Here is a 22,890-nt window from a genome sequence, read left to right as displayed (position 1 = left end):
ATAAAAACATTATATAAAATATACAAAATAAGTTAGATATTGGAAGATAACAGGAATATAAAACTTGAATCATGCGGCTGTCTTAACACAACACTGTACAGATTCTTAAAACTGAGAATAAAAACTTAACCACTGACTGTGATTTTAATTGGTTCTCTCCGGACAGCAGAAACTTCAGGTAGTCTGCGGGAGGTATACGAGTACATTTATGCATTATTGGGTAGAGGTAATGGTTACGTTCAGACTTATATAAACTACATTCTAGAATGGTGTGTGCCAGGGACTCAACTGTTTCTTCCCCACGGGCATATTCTTTCTCCATAAGGAATGTTATTAAAGCACCCTTTTAACAAGGCTGAGGGAAAGCAATTAAACCTAGCCCTTGAGAACACAAATAGATTATTTGATATAGATAATTTGGTAACTTGGGAAAGTTAAAATTTACACCAAAGTACGTTGGTGAGTAGGTCCTGTCTGCACCTGCTAATGAGTACTGGAGATCTATGTCTTTAATGCCTTGCACAAGCATTGTGTTGATGTTGTCATAAGGCTGACCCAGGAAGAAGTCCATAGAGAAGCCTAAGAGATGTAATTTGTCAGTAAATCCCTTGTGCCATGAGCTGGTAAAGACATATTTTTGTAAATACCCACTGGTTGTGGGAGCATATACCACCTTCAACCAGAATAGGAATGTATGCAACCAGGCTTGACATTCGACCGATCGAAGGCCAGCCTCCAAATGCAAGGCAGCTGAAGAGACGCATCTTGGCACTTTCAACAGAGGGATTGAAACCATTTATCCAAATCGCAATACCATACAGGAGCTGTGCAAGAATTTTGTACTTAACTATCTGTAGAGCAGCAGGGATGAACTGCCCACCCTGGACATAGTGGTATTGTCTAAGAACTTTGGTTGTATTATTAGCCACCTGCACTGCTGCTTGTCTATCGTAAGACCAGGAGAGGGTACGTGAGAAGACAATTCCCAAGTATTTAAATGTTTTAATTTGTTCTATATGCTGGCCCTCAATAACCCAATCTTTAACTTTACTATGTCTAGAGAAAACCATTATTTTGGTTTTCTTGAAATTAATTGTTAATAGGTTGTTCCTGCAGTAACTCATAAATGCACATAAAATTCGTTTAAGACCAACTTCTGATAGTGACATGATAACTGCGTCATCTGCGTATAGTAGAAGAGGCACACTGATTTTAGCCAATTTCGGGGAGTGAAATTCAGGAGCTGTGCAGCTTTTAGGAAGGCCATTTAGATACAGATTAAATAATGTAGGCACTGTTACATACAGCACTGATGTTACCTGTCTGTCATGGGTTTGGAGGGAAAGTTCCATCCTATGGGGAGTGGAAGGCGGGACATCAGGAGGAGGGGCTGTACTGTATATATATGTGGAACTTGTGTGGAGAAGCTGGAGGAGAAGCTGGGAAGAAGAAGCAGCAGCTGGGAAGAAGAAGCTGGTGTGGGAGTCTGTGTGTCAGACAGGGTACTACTGTGTGTCAGTCAGTACCAACATGATAGGTTCAGGTGTCTGTAGGGTTAGCCAGAACTGATAGGTTCAGGGTCTGTGCTTTAGTTAAATGCGTTCTGTGTGAACCAAACTAGTGTATGTATGATTGAGACTAAGCCACGTTACTGTATCTTATTCACTTGATCATTTTATTTTCCCTGTGTGTTATTTTAAATAAACCTTATTCCTTTATTTGTTAAAAATCCATTCCTGGTCTGAGTGACTCCTTACAGGGAATGGTTGGTGGCAGCTTAGTGAAACTGTGGCATCCTCCAGTAGGTCTGGGTTTGTCACATTGATTGGTGTCCAGCGTGTGGGATACGACTGGTCCAGTTGTCCAGCGGTCCAGCAAAGCCTTGGCAAGTGTGCCCAGAGCAAGGGGGGTCTAGTCAGGGACAATCTGAGAGCGCGTAGGTAATCTTCTAGGCTTACCTCACGGGGAGGTAGGCTAGTGGAAGAACGTGTGACCTCAGATTGGTGGGACTAGATTAGGGAGCTCTGAGGCAACCTGTTTTGGCGGGAAAAAGGCTGAGGCAAAACTGAGTGAAGTAGCAGTGATCTAGCCTGTCTGCTGAGAGGCCTACCAGAGGGGGGTAGACTCTGGCTGGCAACAGTTGCAAGTTAGTGCTGAAGAACAGCAGCAATCTATAGAAGGCTGGTTCTGAGGCAAAAGAGAAAAAAAAAAGTGGTCGCTTTATTTTGAGGCTTGACTTTTGAAAGCAGCCTGTTCTGGGGGGGGATTATGCCCTTGACTCGAAGCCAAATGGCAGAAATGGGTGAAGCGAGGGAACCCCAGGTAGACCAAGGTTCTGAGGATGAATTTGGCTCAGTGCAGGATGAGAGCACGGGAGAACAGAACCCAGAACTCAGGAAAATGCTCATAGTCCAACAGCATGAACTGAGGGTGAGGGAAATGGAGGAAAGATTAGAGAGAGAAAGAAGGGAGGAAAGGGAAAGGCAATTTGAAATGGAGCAAAGGGAAAGGGAGAAACAGAGACAATTTGAATTGGAATTGCAGAGAGAGAAAATGGCGTTTGAGTTAAGAAAATTGGAACTGATGAATCAGAACAATAATAACAATAGAGATTCTGAGGGGGGCCAATTGTCTAAAACTGACCTGAAGAAATTCCCTGTATACCACAAGGGGGATTGCCCTGAGGTGTTCTTTTCCCTAGTGGAAAGAGCGTTTGTGGACTTCTCAGTAAGGGAAACTGAGAAGATGACCATCATGCGATCTTTAATCAGTGGCAGCCTGGCAGAAGTCTATGCAGAGATGCCAGAGGAACTGGTGAAAGATTTTGCAGAGTTTAAAAAACTGGTGTTTGCCAGACATGGGATAAATGCGGAACAGCTGAGGCAAAGATTCAGGTCACTCACCAAGAAACCAGAGCAGACTTTTACCCAAGTGGGGGCCCAACTGGTGAGGCTGCTAGAGAAATGGCTATCTCAGGAGGGGACAGAGACCTTCCAGCAGCTCAAAGACCTGATAGCGCTGGAACAGTTCTATTCAGTCCTGCATGGGGAACTAGAGTTCCATGTGAGGGAAAGGAAACCGAAATCTGTGGCAGACGCGGCCGAGATCGCAGATTTTATTTACCAGATAAGAAAGCCCTTAGGTGAGGGGAAATCTGTAGGTAAACCCAAAGAAACCTACAGTAAGTACTCTCAGGGACCAGGGAAAAACCAGCAAGTGGGAGGGGCCCATGGTGAAGGGAAGCCCTCAGACATGAAACAAAGACCTCAGATTTTGGAGGGAAAACCAAAACAAGATGAGAAAGGCTCAAAATATAGCAGAAAATGTTATTTCTGTCAAGGAAAGGGCCATCTAATCTCAGAGTGTGAGAAATTAAAGCAGTTAAAAGGAAATGTGCCTCATGATTCGAGTGGAACCAAGCCAAAAGCTGTGTTCTGTGTCCAGAAAGAGCAAAGCTCCTTGCCACAGAGGGAGCCTGTTGCCATGGCGACTCAATCTGGAACAGTAACATCTGCTGATCAGGCTGAGGAAAATGGTCCTCTTGTGGAGGTCAAGCGCTGCTTGCTAGTGAGAACAGATTCACAGTTGTTTGAAACAGCAGGGGTGGACGTAGGAATACTTGACCATCAGTATAGGGGGCTGAGGGATACTTGTTCCCAGGTGACCCTGTGCCATCCAGATATTATTCCTAGGGAGTATATAATCCCGAATGAGAGCATAAAGGTGGCAGGGATTGAGGGACAGGTGATCTCGCTGCCAGTAGCGGAGGTACCTGTGAACTTTCAAGGCTGGAGGGGAGTTTGGCGGCTAGCGATTTCATCGACTCTGCCAGCAGCCGTGCTCGTGGGAAATGACCTGGCTGAACATGTGAAACGGGTGCTAGTGATTACACGCTCACAAGCTACCACGGGGACAGTTCAGGGGGGTACTGATGAGCCCTAGACGGAAGCAGAGGGGAGTTCAGAGGCTGTGGTGGAAACCTTGACCACAGACAGCCGATTTGGCCAAGAGCAAAAGGCAGACGCCACTCTCCAAAAGTGTTTTGAACAGGTGACCGACGCCCAGCTAACACCTGAAACCCCAGTGAGATTTCGAGAGAAAAAGGGAATTTTATATAGGGAGACCCTGAGGAATATCTCAAAAGGGGGAGATGGGATCAGAAGTCAGCTAGTGGTACCTGAAAAGTATCGCCCCATGATCTTACAAAGGGGGCACTCTGACATGTTTGCTGCGCACTTAGGGGTGAACAAAACACAACAGAGAATTACACAGAATTTTTACTGGCCTGAAATAGGGAAGCAGATCAAGGAGTTCTGTAAACAATGTGAGGTGTGTCAGAGGCAGGGGAATAACCGTGACAGGACCAAAGCAAAGTTTTGCCCTTTGCCTGTGATTGACACTCCGTTCAAATGTATAGGGGTGGATATTGTGGGACCTTTGCCCAAGGCCACAAAGAGGGGGAACAGGTTCATTCTCACCATTGTGGACCATGCCACGAGGTACCTTGAAGCCATACCCTTGACTAACATTGAAACTAACACAGTGGCAGATGCCTTGGTGGGGTATATGTCCAGGATGGGATTTGCCTCAGAAATAATCACAGATTTGGGCGCATCGTTTACATCAAAGCTCATGAAACGGTTATGGCAAATCTGTGGAATTAAACACAAGGAAACCACTGCCTATCACCCTGAAAGTAATGGGTTAACGGAGAAGTTCAATGGGACTCTAATGCACATGATTAGGGCTTACTTGGCAGAGAATCCAAACAATTGGGACCAGAAGCTGCAATCCCTTTTGTTTGCTTATCGATCAGTGCCACAAGCCAGTACCGGGTTCAGTCCGTTTGAACTTTTATTTGGGAGAAGGGTGAAAGGGCCACTTGATTTAATCAAACAAAATTGGGAACAGATCACCCAGGATGACCCACAAGACGTTGTGACATACATAGACACCTTGATGAATGACCTAAAGAGAAACCTAGAGCTAGCAGCAGAGACCCTGCAAGCTCAAAAGGTCAGAAAGAAAGCTTGGGATGACCAGACAGCCAGGGAGAGGCACTTTAATCCAGGGGAGGAAGTGCTTTGGCCTAGGCTCTGCAAAGAGAACAAACTGCAGCTGGGTAGCCCAGAAATAAAATACTTGGGTCACATAGTAGGGGGAGGAGTGATCAAACCCCTAGAGGCCAAGATAGAAGCAGTTCGTGATTGGCCCAGGCCCAACACCAAGGAAAAGGTCAAATCATTTCTTAGGTTGGTGGGCTACTATAGGAAATTCATCCCGAGGTTTAGCGAGATTGCGACTCCGCTGACCGATCTGACGAGGAAGAAGACTGATGACCGCATCCCGTGGACCAGCGACTGTGAGGAGGCGTTCCAGAGGTTGAAGGAGGCCCTCATCAACTATCCAGTGCTGCGTGCTCCAGACTTCGACCGGGAGTTCATCATCTACACCGATGCGTCTAACAGCGGGGTAGGAGCAGTTCTTTGCCAGGAGGATGAAAATGGTGACCAGCATCCAGTGTCCTACCTGAGTAGGAAACTCCAGAAAGGTGAGAGACATCTGGCAACCGTGGAAAAGGAGTGCCTGGCCATAGTCTACGCGATCCAGAAGGCCAAGCCTTACATCTGGGGAAGACATTTTGTTCTGTGCACTGACCATTCACCATTGCAATGGTTAAAGACAATGAAATCCCACAATAGCAAACTTATGAGGTGGGCTTTAAACCTGCAAGACTATGACTTTGAAGTGAAGGTGGTCAGAGGGTCAGTGAACTGTGTTGCTGATGCCTTGTCAAGAAGACCTGAAGAATGAAGACGGTGAAAGAAACATGGACTATGGATATATTTTGATGACAAAAAGTTAAATGTACCTGTTTATTAAACATGATTGGTTTGTATGAATAAAGGTAACTTGATGTATTGAAAATGGTAAATGTTTAACTTAGAGTGTAAGTATAAGTAAGTATGATATTGTATGTTAATGTATAACTGTTTTTGTATGTTTTGGATTCAGGTTGTTTTTTGGAGAAAAGCACTTTAGCTTTCCCCCTACAAAACAACTTATAAAGAGGGGAGGTGTTACATACAGCACTGATGTTACCTGTCTGTCATGGGTTTGGAGGGAAAGTTCCATCCTATGGGGAGTGGAAGGCGGGACATCAGGAGGAGGGGCTGTACTGTATATATATGTGGAACTTGTGTGGAGAAGCTGGAGGAGAAGCTGGGAAGAAGAAGCAGCAGCTGGGAAGAAGAAGCTGGTGTGGGAGTCTGTGTGTCAGACAGGGTACTACTGTGTGTCAGTCAGTACCAACATGATAGGTTCAGGTGTCTGTAGGGTTAGCCAGAACTGATAGGTTCAGGGTCTGTGCTTTAGTTAAATGCGTTCTGTGTGAACCAAACTAGTGTATGTATGATTGAGACTAAGCCACGTTACTGTATCTTATTCACTTGATCATTTTATTTTCCCTGTGTGTTATTTTAAATAAACCTTATTCCTTTATTTGTTAAAAATCCATTCCTGGTCTGTGTGACTCCTTACAGGGAATGGTTGGTGGCAGCTTAGTGAAACTGTGGCATCCTCCAGTAGGTCTGGGTTTGTCACAGGCACCAGAATACAACCTTGGCAAACCCCTCACTCTGCCTGAATGGGGTTTGATAGATTCCCATCGACTCCACACCTTACCCTAATTATGTTCTGTTGGTAGAGGCTTCTGATAAGATATAGTAGAAACTGCATTTTAAATGTGGTGAAACTTGCTCTGAAAGCAATAAATCACCAGGGGTAGATGGAATACTGATAAATCTGTTCCAAGCTACAGAGGCTGAATTGCCTAGCAAGAACATGAAACAAATATGGAAAACAAAACAATAACCCACAGACTTGAAACATTCCATTTACATTCCAGTCTCCACAAAAGGAGATGCCAAAATCAAAAGAGCCATCAAACCAAGAAAACAACACCAAAACAAAGAGGAAAAACAGCCACCCACAAATTAAGTATTTCTGCCATGCATCAAAGGGGTCACGGACTGCATGGGGAAACTTTTGAAAAAACACAACCTACAAACAGTATTCAGACCCACCACAAAAATACAACAAATGTTACGGCCAGCAAAGGACAAAAAGGACCCCCTCACCACTGCAGGAGTATACTGGATACCTTGCAGTTGTGGACAGGTATATATTGAAACCACAAAATGCAGCATTCACACCAGAATCAATGAACACGAGAGACACTGCAGACTAAAACAACCGGAAAAATCAGCAGTAGCTGAACATGACCTAAAAACAAGCTGAACATGAAATTCTATTTCAAAATACTGGACAACACCAGCAAGCATTATGTTAGACTGCACAGGGAAGCCATTGAAATCCATAAGCACCAGCAGAGCTTCAACAAAAAAAGAGGAAAGTCTAAAACTTAATAAGGCCTGGCTCCCAGCACTGGAAAATACAGTCTGCTAAAGGTCAATGAACTCTACCAGCCGCAAGGACCAGAAATCATTGCACAAAAAAGACCAGCTAAAGACACCCATCAATCACAGTGACAGATAATCTCTCCCTCCTGTCACAACAATACATCCACACACAAAAACACGCTGGTCACCATCATCACCCTATCTCCTGAAAAGGACAAAAGCTGTTCCCACAGCTATAAATACTCAACTATCCAACAAACAGCAACAGAGCATGGACTGAGTCCCTACTCCAGTCCTCTGAAAATGTCGGCCACAGAGACCGGCGAAACGTCAGGAAGAACAACCTTCAGAACATGGCCAATGAGCCCAAAAAAACCCACAACAACCAATATGGAAACTATAGGACCATTGCATTAATTTCCCATGCAAACAAAAGGATGCTCAAGACATTGCAGAAAAGATCTATACCCTATATCAGTGGTCCCCAACCTTGGGCCTCCAGATGTTCTTGAACTACAACTCCCAGAAGCCTTCACCAACACCTCCGCTGGCCAGGATTTCTGGGAGTTGAAGTCCAAGAACATATGGAGGCCCAAGGTTGGGGACCACTGCCCTATATGGAATGAGAAATGTCTGATGTTCCTGCTGGATTCCAAAAAGGAAGAGGCACACATGCTGGCTACTGGAACACACCAAAGAATTTCAGAAGACCAGTCTATCTTTCCCAGCATCCTTCAAGACAGACAAAAGAAACGGCACCCATAAAAAGAAGAAAAAGGTAACAGGGATCATGGAGACACTTATGTGGTGGTGATCTGCAAAGTGCATGCAATGTTTGTGTTTGTACCTGAGAACAATGTGGCATACACAGGCAGCAAGTGGAAACACAACTCCCAAGCAGCAGCAGCAGCAGCCAACCAAGACACTGGAGGTGGAAGATCAGCAAGCTAAAGCAGAGGAAGAAAATGCTAAGGACAGAATAAACATAGTGGAGGAACCACTATGGAAAAGGGTCACAGTTAGGAACAAAAGAAGGAGAAGATACTCCTTTCTGATGGAAATGCAAAATCACGTTTAGATTCTCAAAGAGGAGTCTGGCCAAGGAGCATGCAAAGAAAGATATACAGGAGGACAAGTGAAAGGCTGAAGCTCAGCCAAGCAAAGTCACTGAACACACACCCCATAAAAAGAAGACAAGAGTAGTTGTAGTAGGAGACCCCATATCATGTGGAACTGAAACCGAAGTATGGCAAGAAGATCTATGGACCGGCCATGTGTGCTGTCTCCCAGGAGGCTGGATTAGGGATGTGACAGATGGATTGCCATCACTCATAAAACCCATGGATGCATATCCCTTTCTTCTCATCCACATGGGAACAAATGAAACAGTCAAGAAGAACTATGAAAAAAATCACACCAAACTTTTATGGTCTGGGAAGGAAACTCAGGGACTTTGGGGCCCAGATAGTCTTTTTATCCAGTTGATTTTTCACATCAGAAGCGGATCATTTGAATAATGTGATCTGACAAACAAGTTCCCTTTTTAACCCTTCTGTTACTGTTGTGTGGATTATAGCTGCATAAATGCCACAAATAGACAAACACTGGATGATTTTGATTAATGTGGCAAGCAAGGCATGCTTGCCCTTCCTAGCCCCCCATATTATTTTCACTTTGAAAATGTTCTCCTTTTTTTCTAATTTCTTTCTTTTGCTGGATATATCTCAACACTCCTGACGATATACAATTTGACAGAGGAAGGTGCCTACAACATACATACTCAGGGGGCAACTGCATTGACCCGTCACCCTGCAATTTACATTGAATTGGGCACAGATGAATTTGAATTGATACCAATGATTATTTAATATAAAGCTCAATGAAAGAAAGTTTTTTGTGGAACTGTCTTTTCTGAGCAGGGAATCATCTTTTTATTTATTTATTTTTGTTCAGATGGCAGAGGTGGTTTAAATTTGTTCTGATCAGTTTGACATCACTTTTGTCCACTTTCTGCCAGTGTGATCGATCACCTGATCTGATACAAAAGAGCACTCAGTTCAGAGTGTCAGTTCTTCTCGACCAAGTGCCCCTAGTCTCCATACAATTTCTTAAAAGAAAACACACACACACTATTTCAGCTACGTGCCAGAACACATTATTGCAAAAAAAAAAGAGAGAAGTGGAAGTTGTCAATTAGCACCTTGTTAGCACTTTAAGGTAGCTTCTGCTGTTGGAACTTCATGCAAATATAACTCTTTGCTTCTGCCCTGCTGATGCCTGCAAACTGTCATCTGCACAGCTATAGCACTTTAACCAGGAGAAACCCAGTTTGATAAATTGTGGATCACACAAGATCAAACCATATTTTCTCAAATAGACAAACATAGCATGTATGCTTGTCTTAAGCAGTTCTGGTATCCTTCAGAACTTTGCTAGCTGAAAGCAAAGATTAAAGCGAGTGAATTTGGATGTGCTAAAGGAAATGTGATAAGATGGGGACTGGTCCCAAAATTGTGACAAAATTAACAACAAAGTCTCTACTGTATGTTTAAAATTGAGAATAGTGCTTGTTGTTTTCTATTCCCTGTTCTGCTGAGTGGTTGAACAATTTGGTGGGGCAACTGGGGCTCCCTATGTGGGCAATCCCTGGTTCAGTCTATGATACTTCAGCTCAAAGAATCTACAGCCCAAGGAATGGAAAATAGCTCTACCTAACATCTAAGAGCAGTGGCCCCAAACCTTTTCTGAACCGTGGACCAGTAGGGGGGTGGGGTCCGTGCATAGGGGCACACTTACGGGTGGGCGGTGGCACACTCGCAAATGGGTGGGGCATGCTTGTGTGCATGTGCAGAGAGGTGGGGCACACTCATGGAGGGGTGCGCTCGTGCACATGTGTGGAGGGGCAGAGCGTGCTTGCGGAGGGGCGAGGCACCCGTGCGTGCAGATGGTGGTCCATGCATATCAGTGGGGTGCGTGCAGAGGGGCAGGAGATTTGTCTCTGCGGCCTGGTCCTGCCATGGCCACAGACTGGCACCAGGCTGCGGACTGGGGGTTGGGGACCCCTGTCTTGCTGCTAAAAATCGTGTCAAATTGGACAGGAGGACAACCTTTTCCTCTACAGATGAGTTCTGCATCTCTCATCAGCATAGTCAGTATTGAGCAACAGAGGAATCTGTAGTCCAGCAACATCTGGAGAACCAAAAGTTTCCATCCCAGACTTAGACAGCTACAATAAATACTTCCAACCCAAGAAGACTAAATAGGAGAATGATCTGACTATGTATAAGGGAAGGCAAACTCATAAGCTTCATTGCAAACTGATATTTCGGTTTCCCTGTGAGGACACTGAACTTTTTGTAATAAATAACTATTTTTTATTTATTTATTTATTTATTTATTTATTTATTTATTTATTTATTTATTTATTTATTTATTTATTTATTTATTTATTTATTTACTTACATACATACATACATACATACATACATACATACATACATACATACATACATACATACATACATACATTTGTTGTTGTTTAGTTGTTAAGTCATGTCCGACTCTTTGTGACCCCATGGACCAGAGCATGCCAGGCCCTCCTGTCTTCCACTGCCTCCTGGGGTTTGGTCAAGTTCATGTTGGTAGCTTTGATGACACTGTCCAACCATCTTGTCCTCTGTCGTCCTCTTCTCCTCTTGCCTTCACATTTTCCCAACATCAGGGGCTTTTCCAGGGAGTCTTCTCTTCTCATGAGATGGTCAAAGTATTGGAGCCTCAGCTTCAGGATCTGTCCTTCCAGTGAGCATTCAGGGTTGATTTCCTTCAGAATTGATAGGTTTGTTCTCCTTGCAGTCCAGGGGACTCTCAAGAGTCTCCTCCAGCAACACAATTCAAAAGCATCAATTCTTCGGCGGTCAGCCTTCTTTATGGTCCAGCTGTCACTTCCATACATCATACATACATACATAATACATACATGCTGCCCCTTTAGTGCAAGCATTGCTCTCAGCTGTTTACAGATTAAGACTTAAAACTCCACAAGACCCCATGTGGCAATACATTAAAAATAAGGTGATTCACAGGCATAGGTTTAAAATTCATACAAAAAGAACAGGAAAGAACAAGAAAAGACAAAATATTTAAAAATTAATATAAACAGCATCCAAGGGAGCAGTTATTGAAGGCAATTTTGTACAATTCTGGTTTCACCAACTTCATGAACATCAGGAGGGAAGACGCCTGGCATATCTCAGTTGGTAGTTCATTCCAAAGATTGTGGACCAGCACCAAAAAGGCCCAGTTCCCTGTTGTCACCCATTTGGCCTCCCTTGGTGTGGCCATATTTACCAACATGGATTGAGACGACCAGTAAAACAGATTGCTGATTTCTGAGACAGATGCCCAACAAGAATTTGGTTCCAACAAGGCCTAATTAAAAAAAAAAAACCCCTACAGATTATGAATGTGGGATATTACGCTTCTGTACCCAGGATTCAAAAAGCAGGGAATGGGCTGATATTATTGCTCAATATCATGCCCACATTGCCAGCAGGGAAAAGGATGCCAAGCTTTACATAACAAAGGGCAGCCTGAATGGTGACAACACCAATGGCAGCCATCAAGATGGTCAACAGGATACCCTTTTGTGCTCACTACCATTCACAAAGTGACACCATTGAAAGGAAATTTCCAGATGCTAATTCCTTTATGTATACACACAAAGTGGTGCTTTGTTGAAACTGTTTTCCTCTTACCTCTAGAGAGGATGAGTCATGCACACACATACACAAAGCAGTGCCAGCACAGTCTTTTCTCCAGCAAAAGTTTTCTCAATGGGCAATATTCTCGCCCCCCTTTTTGCAGCTTAAGAACAGAGCTTCTCTGCAGCAGCAAGATTTTTTTAAAGATAACAAAATGAGGAAACTGAGGAAGGAAAGCTTTGTTGCAGCTTGTTAAGGCAGTTCTTTGTAATGGTGCCACCTCTCAACAGCACTCCCCCCCCACGCGGAGCAAGGACTCATTAAGATGGTCCACCCCAGCAGGCTATTGGATCCTGCTGGTTTCCAAGGTGCAATGCGGGGGATACCGACTGATCTTGTTGGCGCTCCTGTCAATGCTCTGGTGGATGAATGTATGTGGTTAGCCTCCAGGACAACTGACATGATCGCTCCTAAACACCCCCTCCATTCTCGACCCCGGCCAGCTGCCTGGTATAATCAACAGCTGCAGGGGTTGAGGCATAATAGGAGGAGGCTAGAGGGCATTTGGAGATGGGTCCTGACAATAAATAACCTAAATGCCGCTAAAATCATGTCAAATATCTACTTAGGCAAGGTGAAGGCTATAAGAAAATCCTACTTCACTCACCGGATAAGCGAAGTTTAGGACCATGAAGCAGAACTGTTCCACACTGTATGCGATTTCTCTGGAAATGGTCACAGTGACAGGCCTCACCTCCCAGTAGCATCTTCTGTGACTAATTTGCAAAAGCAAAGCAAAGCGTGCTGCTTATATACCACCCCGTAGTGCTTCAAGTACTCTCTGAGTGGTTTACAAGTTAATTTTGCAGGCTACACATTGCCCTCCCCCCTCCGCAAGCTGGGTACTCATTTTACCGACCTCGGAAGGATAGAAGGCTGAGTCAACTTTGAGCCAGCTACCTGGGATTGAACCCCGGGTCGTGAGCTCAGTTTTGGCCTTCTTTAAACAAAAAGTGGAGGCCATCCTCCAGGACCTAGATAGCTCCTCTTTATCAGTGGATTGAGCTGAGATGTCCAGCACATCGCTTTGCCCAGAATTTTAACACAATTTCAGCCTGTGACGTCAGCTGAGGTTGACAGGGCCCTTGATCGCTGCGGGGCCACCACCTCCTCACTAGATCCTTGCCCGGCCTGGGTCTTCAAAGTGGCCAGGCTGCTAACAACTGAGTGGGCAGAGGCTATTATTAATGGGCAGGGTTTCCCTCGCCCTCAAGGAGACACTCATTAAGTTGATCAAAAAAAAAAACCCAACTTGGTGATTGATGATATTAACAACTACCTTCTAGTCACCAACTTTCCCTTTATTGGCAAGCTGGTGGAGAGAGTGTGTGGCTGACCAGCTTCAGGCTCTCCTGGAGGAGACCGATGCTCTTGATCCATTCCAGTCCGTGTTCAGGCTGTGTCATGGCATGGAGACAGCATTGGTCACCCTGCAAGATGACTTCCTGAGGAAAGCCAACAGGGGCAGAACATCCTTGTTGGTCCTTCTCAATCTCTCAGCAGCATTTGATACTGTTGACCACGGAATCCTCCTGGGGAGGCTCTCGGGATTGAGAATCAGTGACCAGGCCTTGACCTGGCTCCGATTCTTGCTGGAGGACTGTTCCCAGAGAGTTCAGCTTGGGGAGATATTGTCCACTCCGTGGACTCTCAATTGTGGGATCCCACAGGGGTCAATCATCTCCCCAATGCTATTTAATATCTATATGAGGCTGCTGGGGGAGATCATCAGGAGTTTTGGAGCTCTGTGTCACCAATATGCAGATGACACAGCTCTATCTCTCTTTCCACTCTTCTGCAGTGGATGCTGCCCCATCCCTTGAGCGCTGCATGGATGTGATGCTGGGATGGATGAGGGAAAACAGACTAAGACTAAATCTGGACAAGATGGAAATCCTGTGGGTGGGGGCCCCTAGTGTCTGTGATCTGGGTGCCTCCCTATCTTTCGGGGTGTGTGTGTGACTCCTTCCACAAAGGATGAGGTGCGTAGTTTGGGAGTACTTCTGTACCCAATGCTATCAATGGCATCACAGGTAGCATCTGTGTTCCATTCCGCTTATTTCCACCTAAAGTGGGTTGCCCAGCTACACCTTTACCTTGACACCGGGCCCCTCACCACACTGGTTCATGCACCAGTAGTCTTGAGGTTAGACTACTGCAATGCCCTTTATGTGCAACTGCCCATGGGACTGCTACGGAGATTGCAACTGGTCCAGAACATGGCAACCAGATTATTGAGTGGGACAAAGAAATACCAACATATCTCCCCCACCCTGGCCACCTTACACTGGCTTCCTGTTCACTTCTGTACCAGTTTCAAGGTACAGTAATGGTACTAACCTATTGTATTATTATTTTGTTGTATATGTATTATTTTGTTATTCTGTTATTAATCTGTTGTAAACCACGCAGAGTGGCCCCAGCTGCCAGATGGGAAGTATATCAATCAATCAATCAATCAATCAATCAATCAATCAATCAATCAATCAATCAATCAATCATAATAATAATAATAATAATAATAATAATAATAATAATAATAATAATAATAATAATAATAATAATAATAATAATAATGTTGTTGTTGTTGTTGTTGTTGTTGTTGTTGTTGTTGTTATTCCCCCATGTGGTTACTTAAACTGAACAGAACTGATTTCCCCAGTGTGGCTTCACAGTGAGTGAATGCAAGCAAATTCACATTTCCCTCACTGTGTAGTCACAGCGTCAAATGCTACTGTAACAGGCAGCCCTGACCTCACCTGTCCGTCACAGCTGGGCAGTGAATCATCAGCCAATGGGGTGACGGAGGGTGGGGCTGAAGGGGGAGGAGCTAAAAGAAAAAGGGGTGTGAAGAGAGTGGGAGAGATCAGATCTGGAGTGTGAGAGAGAAAGAGCTGGTTTAGAGGCCTGTGTGCCTACGTATTCAGTGAGAGAAAGTCTGTGATTGATTAAATAAGATACAGTGATTGACATCTTGATTAGCTAATTGTGATTTACATATTTTATTTGGTTATTTCAATAAACCTGTTTTGTTTTGAAGGAAACCTTTGTCCTTCTTAAGTAGTCATTACAATTGGTGGCAGCGAGTGTGAAGTAGTGTGGTGGGCATTCTGAGAGGCCTGACTCGGCAGTGACATCAGAGTGGCCTGCTACGTCACAGCTACCTATGTTCATGTGTTTAGGCCACAGCTTTAAAAACCAATGGTCATGTTGGCTGGGAGATTCTGAGAGGTATAGGCTGAAAAAAGTAACTTTTCTAAGCTCTGAGCTAGGTTCATAGGCCTCAGGCTTGACAGGTCTTGGACGCGTTGAAGTTGGGAGTCTCCAACATGTTGAGTGTAAAGGTAACTGAGCAGGGACCCAAACACTGTGCCCCTTCTGTAGGCATTACTGGCTCCTTAGACTCTGAAATTGTATTTAGGTTTTTGAATTACTCCTGGGCTGTGACAGGCAGCAAAGTTGGCCCATTAAAATATTTATCCACCTACACTTTGATCTTGTATGACATTTCTGACAAATCAACAAAAAGCCTCCAATGACCTATTTCCACAGAAAAGCAGTCTCACCAGTCAAAAAAGTGAAAGAGCACAGCACGTAATTATGTAATTATTATCAGAATGGATTATGATTACCTATTCAACCTGTGCGTCTTAACACATAAAATTATCTACCGTGAAAATAACATAATGAAACAAGAAGAATGGGAGCAAGAGAAAGGGAAGGAACAAAGCAGAGAATTTCACACTTTGATCTTTGTAATCCCTTTTATTTGACATGGTTCCCCCACCCATCTGTTTTAGGTTATTAACACGATGAGAGGATTAGAAATACACACTAGTAGGTAGATTAGGAGTACAGAGAAATACAATCCATCAAGAGGATCTCCTAACCAAGGCCAATTAAAATGAGTAGAGGTGATATATAGTGGTGTGGACATGCCAGGCTGGCAGAGCTAAAGGAACCTTCACATTTTGATCATCTGCCACCATTATCCTTTGGATTCCCTTTCTCCTTCAAATTCAGTGGCACTCTTCCCAGTAACTAGTTGGGAAATACATAATTACAGTATAAGCTCTTTTGTAATGCAGAGTGTTTTTGGGTGGCTCATGCCTGAATGGATTCCCAGTATGGTATAGTGGAGGGAGTGATGGAGTAGGACTCTTGAGAACAAAGTTCAAATCCCCACTAAGCCATTGATACTCACTGGGGGAGTGGAACTGGTAAAACCACTCCTTAAATATTTCACTTACCTTGAAAACCCTAGTAGTGTTACTGGTTCTGACTTGATGGCACAGAACACACAAACACATGCTTGAATGTGTAATTAAGAGCAATTAGCTATGAAAGAAACCTATTCCTTAAGAGGATGGAAGATTTTAGAAGGAGTTTATTGACTTTGGAAGGAAGTGTTTTTTTCCTGACATTGAGAAAACATATTCCTGGAAACTACTGTATTAAATTAGCAAATATAAGTTGTTTCTGACAGATTGTGGTCTTTCTTTTTCCCTTTTCAAGTGATCTCAGGTTTCTCCAGCTAAAGTTCAACATGCCCCTTTCCAGTAAATTATTCTATGACTATGAGCTGATGCTAATAAATTAAATGGATATATTTATTCATTTATTTTCATTTTATTATAAATATTTTATCCCACCTTTCTCCTTCAAAAGAACCCAAGGTGGCTAAGGGTTGAGCCTTTTCAGAGTGGATGTCACTTGCATGATGTTACTTCATTTACAAAGTGACATAATGCAAGACAAAATCCCAAAAGCTGATTCTTTTTTTTTATCAGTTAACCACTTCTTACCCAGACAGAAAGCAATTGTCATGGCTCTTTTTCAGGAAGTGCAAATGATAGTGAACAAAAGAGGGTATCCTGTAGAGCAGCGGTCCCCAAACTTGGGCTTCCAGATGTTATTGGACTTAATCTCCCATAAATCCTGGCCAGTAGAGCTGGTGATGAAGGCTTCTGGGATTTGTAGTCCAAGAACATCTGGAGGCCCAAGGTTGCTGTAGAGTCTACAGTGGTCCCCAACCTTTTTAACCCCATAGACTGGTTGGGGACAGTGGGGCACCCCCTCGCTCGTGCAGATGTGCAAACAAGTGCACTCGCACGCATGCACGTGGGCGCACACATGCTCGTGCACATGCACGAAGGAGCAGGAGGGTGCTTGTTAATGTTGGCACACCCACTCTGCAGATTGCAGACTAGAAAACTATGTTCTAATTTCCAAACTCCTTCCTCAAGTTAGGCAAGCTGAGAAAGATAAGCTGTATGAGATCAAAAGCCCTACAGACGTGTTATGTGCATGCTTTCTAAAATAACTTTTGAAATAACAAAAAAGGGAGAGGTTGGATTTAACAAAGAGAATTACCGGAAGGCAAAGTCAAACTCATCCATAGTATGTGAAAGAAAGGTAGTAAAGAAAAAAAGAGACAAAAATCAACTCCTTTTAAATGCTGTATCGGAAGACAAGTCAGAAAAGCAGAAATTGGATGCTCAATCAAGTCAAGACTGAACTCTCAACTTGAGCAAAAATGAGTAACCTTAGCCTACCCTACCATGCATATACTATGAAAACACAGAAGTGGCCAGAATAAACTATAATGCTGGGAAAAGTGGGGTGCAGCAGTAGGAAAAGAGGAACACTTAACAAGAGAAAACAAAGCAAAAAACCAGTAATTTCACTTAAACGAGTGAACTTCTGAGTATTTATTCTCTGATTTTCTAAATATTGTTTAAAATATTTTGACACCAGAAATGGAAACTCTTTTTAATGTCTGGCAAGGAAAGAGTTTAAAAGTTATCCTCCTTAATTTGGTCTTGACTGGCACTGTCAAAAGTTCAGTTCTCCCCCCCCCCCTTTCTGTCAAAGTTTGTGTTTAGAACATTGGTGCTGATAACCAGTTTATAAAAAAGAGACCCAGAGGTTTTCCCCATCCCAAATGGCTTTTTTCCCAATTAGTTTTACCCCCCCCCCCACTCCAGTGCCTGTATTCCTTCCAAATAAAAAAGGGCAGCTGGGACTGATCAGTCTATTTCAAGATAAGTCTTTTCAATGTCTGGTTTTTCTGGGATGAGTGGGCAAAACAACTTTACATTGAAAAATCATAACTATACTGTGAATCCATTTGCCAATTTTTCCCAACTTTGACACAGAGGAAAAGCAAACTGTCTGCTGTATCTGTGCCAGATTGATATGAGGCCCAGTTTCAAAGTTACATTTTGTTTGGGGATTTTGTTGGTAAACAATTTCTTTAGTTACCTTATGGGTGCTGATTTCCTCTATTGGACAATACTGTATCAGTTGCTGTACTCTCTTGCAATAATAATAGCTGGGTAAGTAAGTAGAGAATAGAGGATTAAAAAAAACAACAGTCCCTGGCAGGGCCTCTAAGAGAGATGGGTAGATATGGATCACAGAGGGGCCGGTTTGCAATTACTTGTACATCATGTGGTCACTAGAAAACAGAGCGAAACAGCCCATCCCCAGAGCAGACCTGACAAATGCGCATCTGATCGCACCTCGTGTGTAACTGCAGAAGATATGTTCACAGGCTTTTCTACTCTTAGTTTTTTGCACCACCCAGTCTAGTCAGAAATTCTGCAGAATCTGAAAGCTTGCACATGTGTGCAATAATTGGTTGATCCTAATAGAGATATTGTCTAGTTCTAGATTTGTTTTCTGTGAGCCAAGAGGTGAGACTGCTTGTTGGAGCACCATCCATCCCAAGGAGACAGAGCGAGAAGGGGACTATGAACTCACTATGCCTGCAGAGGAAACCTCAGAGGAGTCCCTCCAGGGGTCGGAAGAGGAAGAACTGTCCCAGAGCTCATGGGAGGATGGGAGTAAGAGAAGAGCAGTTAGAAAAAGGAAGTGAGGGGAGAGAGGAGTTAGAAGCAGGGGAAAGAGAAGAGATAGGAAGGAAGAAACATTGCCTCCAGCTTGGGAATGGATCTGGTTGCAAGATCCTTGGACCCATAAGTGGGAGACGGAAAGTACCCAGGGAGGAAGCCAACCATAGAAAAAGAGCGGTGATTTCCCCTTGGACCGTCTTACTGGGGAGAAGCAGAGGCGAGAGAATGGCGGACGAGATTAAGAGAGGAGAAAGAAAGAGTGGAACAGGAGAGAAGGGAAAGGAGTGAATGGCGAGTGTGGGAGATGAGGAAGATCAGAGTGGAAAGGACCTGGGAGATCTTGGAACGCAGGAAGTGGCCCAAACAGGAAGACATCCTGGGAGAGGCGCGGGTGAAAGAATGGCCACCTGTCAGGCAGCCAGGCCCATGGCACTCGAGTTTTGGGAACCCTTCGGTTTTAGAAGAATGGAAGCCCCTTCCCACCCCGTTGGAGGGAGGAGAGAAAGGCTATGTTCCGGTTCATGATCATTGTTTATTCAATAGTTCTAAAAGAAATGTTCAATTGTTACCCTCACATTTTCATAGACCAACACATCCACATTTATTTAGGGGGGAAAACCCCAAAGCTTTAAACACTGTCTTTTAATAATGTTAACCACAGTTGTACACTCATTGTTTTCAACTTCAAATATTGTTTTTCAATGTTGTAAGCCGCCTTGGGTCCTTTTTCAAGGAGAAAGGCGGGGTAAAAAAATATTTTAAACAACTAAATAATAAATAAATGCAAGGAAGCTGCCGTCTTTCTACAGAGGAGCTTCTTTAAGGTTTCTCACTGAAATCTGAAGTGGCGCAGACCAGGAACTCTGCCAACTGCTGCCATTCTTTCAAGTTTGCATAATATGCCGAAGTGCTTTTCAAGCTTTCACAACAAGGCAGGCATAAGCTGTACTTGGGCATTGTATCTGACATGGCGAACACCCAGAGCTTGCAGATGGTCTGCCTCGTGCCAAGCCATCCTACCAGAGAACAGGGGCAAGATTACAACGTTCTCTAGGCGAAGTGCCACAAGCTAGCACGTGGCTTGAAAGGGTGCCCTCCATGCGTGCTGCGCCAATAATGCCTGGCTTCTATTTCCTCCCAGCATGCCAACTGCAGTTCTGGGACCCTGGTCCTGGGTGGAAGCCTTGCTGGTTTTCTGAATAGAGAAGGGGGCGGCGCACGTGCCTCTCTGGAATCCTTCCCTACCTACCCCTGATCCCAATGGGATGTGTTTACGTCTGAGAAAAGTCGGTTCCTATCAACTGGCAAGTTTTCTGGCAAGTTCGCAGGATCTTCCCCTGCCACACAGCGGATCGCGGACCCCCCTTTCTCTCCAAGGCTGCAGACTTTTCCCCTCCAGAGGAGCAAGAGATGAGTCGCACAAGAAAGAGAAGGCGGGGCCGGTCCTGTAGTGCCGCCTCAGGCCACAGTCACGAGCGGGCCAAACCCCAACGTGCAACCCGCCCTCGCATTGTTCTTGCCACGATTCACACGTGCGGTGCGGTCTTTCGGTTTGGATGAGGAACGGGGGCCACCAATGACAACGGCGACCTGAGTGGTGGGAATTATAAAACCAACGATAACGATTACGATGGAAGATGACGATGACCACTATTAAGTCTGGCAGCCCGCCTGCCACGGCCGGCCGGGGCAAGCTCACGCTCCTGCAGCGCAGCTCCACTCGCACGCCAGCTCCGCTCCTTGCTCTCCCCGCCCTGCCCATCTACCCACTCGCCCACGGCCGGCCTGGGCCGGTCCAGCCAATCCCACCGCTCGGCGACTGATCCGATCCGAACGGCGCCGCCTTATTGGCTGGACCCTCTTCCTCTCCTCACGGCCGAGGGGCCGGCTCAGCCAACCGGGAGAGAGGTGGGCTGGTCCTCGCGTCCTGCTGGGCAAGGGTCGCGGGGCGGCCGGCGTTTCACAGGAGTCCGTAGGGCGAGGCAGGCACGTCGTGGGAAGGGGAGGCGGCGGGGACGCGGGTCCGCTGAATGCGCGGAAAAAAAGAACGCGTGTAACGGTTTTGCTAGCCGGGAGCTGGGGGGGGGAGAGAGAGAACGAAACAGAGCAGCTTCGACGTTCTCTGACGAATGCACTTCTTTTTTTGAGTATGTGAAGCAGAGGGTCCCTCGGAGGGCAGGGCTTTCTCGCTGGCCGCCCCTTAACCAGAAAGAAGGGCAGGGACCTCCCAGAGCTCGGAAAGCGGGAACGTGAGACTGAAGGTGGGACGAGGCAGAACTACGATCCGTAACAAGAGGAGAAGGAGGGGTTAAGTGAGGCTGTGGAGGGCGCGGCGCCTTAAAACAGGTGGTTGCTCCCGGGAAGCAATAAACGGGGACCGTTATCGGAGCGCTTGCTGTTTGCGGGTCGGCGCCAGTGCTTGACTGCGTTACCGGTGGTGGGCGTTTCAGGGCGATAGCGGGGGGGGGGAGAGAAAGAACCGGGTCTCCGCCGCGAACGTGTGAATCGCGGGTCTCCAGAGGGGGGGGGGTTCAGGATGGGGCCGCTGCTCTCCCTCGGGGTCGGCCTCTTGCTGCTCTTGCTCTGGGCTCGCTACAAGGGGATCGCCTACGTGCTGATCCATCACCGCTGGGTCTTCGTGTGCCTTTTCTTGCTGCCCCTTTCGGTCCTCTTCGACATCTACTATCAGGTCCGCGCCTGGCTGGTGCAGAAGCTCCACAGCGCTCCCCGGCAGCACCACCTGCGCGTCCTCAACATCCAGGCGCAGGTAATGAAAAGAAAAGAACGGAGGGCGTGGGGGAAAGCGAGAGAAGAAAACCCTTGGGGGGGGGTCAAGAAGCTGTGGTGGGGATGTTGGACACGTGTGTGTTTTTCCGCTTAATGTTGATCAAACTCTCCTGATTTGCTCCCACCAGCAAAGGTACCTGGCGTTCTCTGGCTCCATCTTCTGGTTGTTGCATTGTTCCCCCCCCCCAAAGCTTTCTAATATAGATAACGTGCTGTTTTTTGTTTTGTTGCTGGCATCATAGGGATTTAGGCCACCTATCTACAGGAGCAGTAGGCAACAATGATCTTTTTGGTGCTGTTGGACAACAACTCCCATCAGCCTGAGGGCCCCCCCCCAACCTTGGTGAGGATTGATAGGTGTTGCAGCCTAACAATACCAAGCTTCTCCAGGCAAAAGGAATAATAATTACATAACGATTGTAGCCTTGCAAAGTCACAAGGGATAGCTGCTGCAAGAACCAGTGTCAGCTGACACCAGTATTGGATGATGATGATGATTTTTAGTTGTTTTTGCAAAGCTGTTACTTGTTTGGAGAGTGCCATCTGTATTTAATCTGTTCAGTTCTCAGTACTCTTTTGGACAAACTGGAATCCAACGGTGGCTTAGCAAAGTCCTTATGTGGCTTGTGTTAGGATACCATGGTAAATCAGACCTCGAAAGTTTCTAGCCTTTTTGCCTCAAAACATTAGCCAGTAATCTTAGAGGAACATTTTTAAAAGAGGTAGCCACATTCAGCTGTGCAACCATATCAGGTAGAAACAAAAAGGCAAAATGCCTATGCTGGTCTTCAGTTCTTTTGAAGTCCTGGAAAAATTCCAGCAAGACTGGTTTTGTGTCTCTTGCTGGAATGTTTACAGGGCTTTAAAAGAACTGAAGACCAACATGAGTTATAAACCATTGCACATATGAAAAACAACCTTACACCACTATCTCTTAGATACTTGCATGAATGTTTTACTGTGCGATCTCTGTATTCCACCTCATATGTCTGCAGAAGTGGTCATAGAAGGTCCACAGAAGTGTACATTAAAATATACCAGGCACAACATTTTTGTCTTTTTTTA

General features: G+C 45.2%; 1 protein-coding gene across 2 annotated transcripts in view; it reads left to right on the top strand.

Moving 5' to 3' along the window:
* The window catches only part of DHCR24 (24-dehydrocholesterol reductase), a 48,374-nt gene that overhangs the window by 4,950 nt on the left and 20,534 nt on the right, over nt 1-22,890 (top strand). The window contains exon 1 of one of the 2 annotated variants that reach the window (XM_020799630.3): nt 20,931-21,805. The exons of the other annotated variant lie outside the window; for it this stretch is intronic. Coding sequence (XP_020655289.1) covers nt 21,575-21,805 — 231 coding nt within the window. The 5' untranslated portion in view covers nt 20,931-21,574. Of the gene's footprint in view, nt 1-20,930; nt 21,806-22,890 lie in introns of those variants that run through there. 2 annotated transcript variants of the gene reach the window in all.

The sequence above is a fragment of the Pogona vitticeps genome, chromosome 4, assembly GCF_051106095.1.
Source record: "Pogona vitticeps strain Pit_001003342236 chromosome 4, PviZW2.1, whole genome shotgun sequence".
Lineage (NCBI taxonomy): Eukaryota > Metazoa > Chordata > Lepidosauria > Squamata > Agamidae > Pogona > Pogona vitticeps.
Note: the sequence above shows the minus strand (reverse complement) of the source record. Positions and strands in the feature narration are given on the sequence as shown.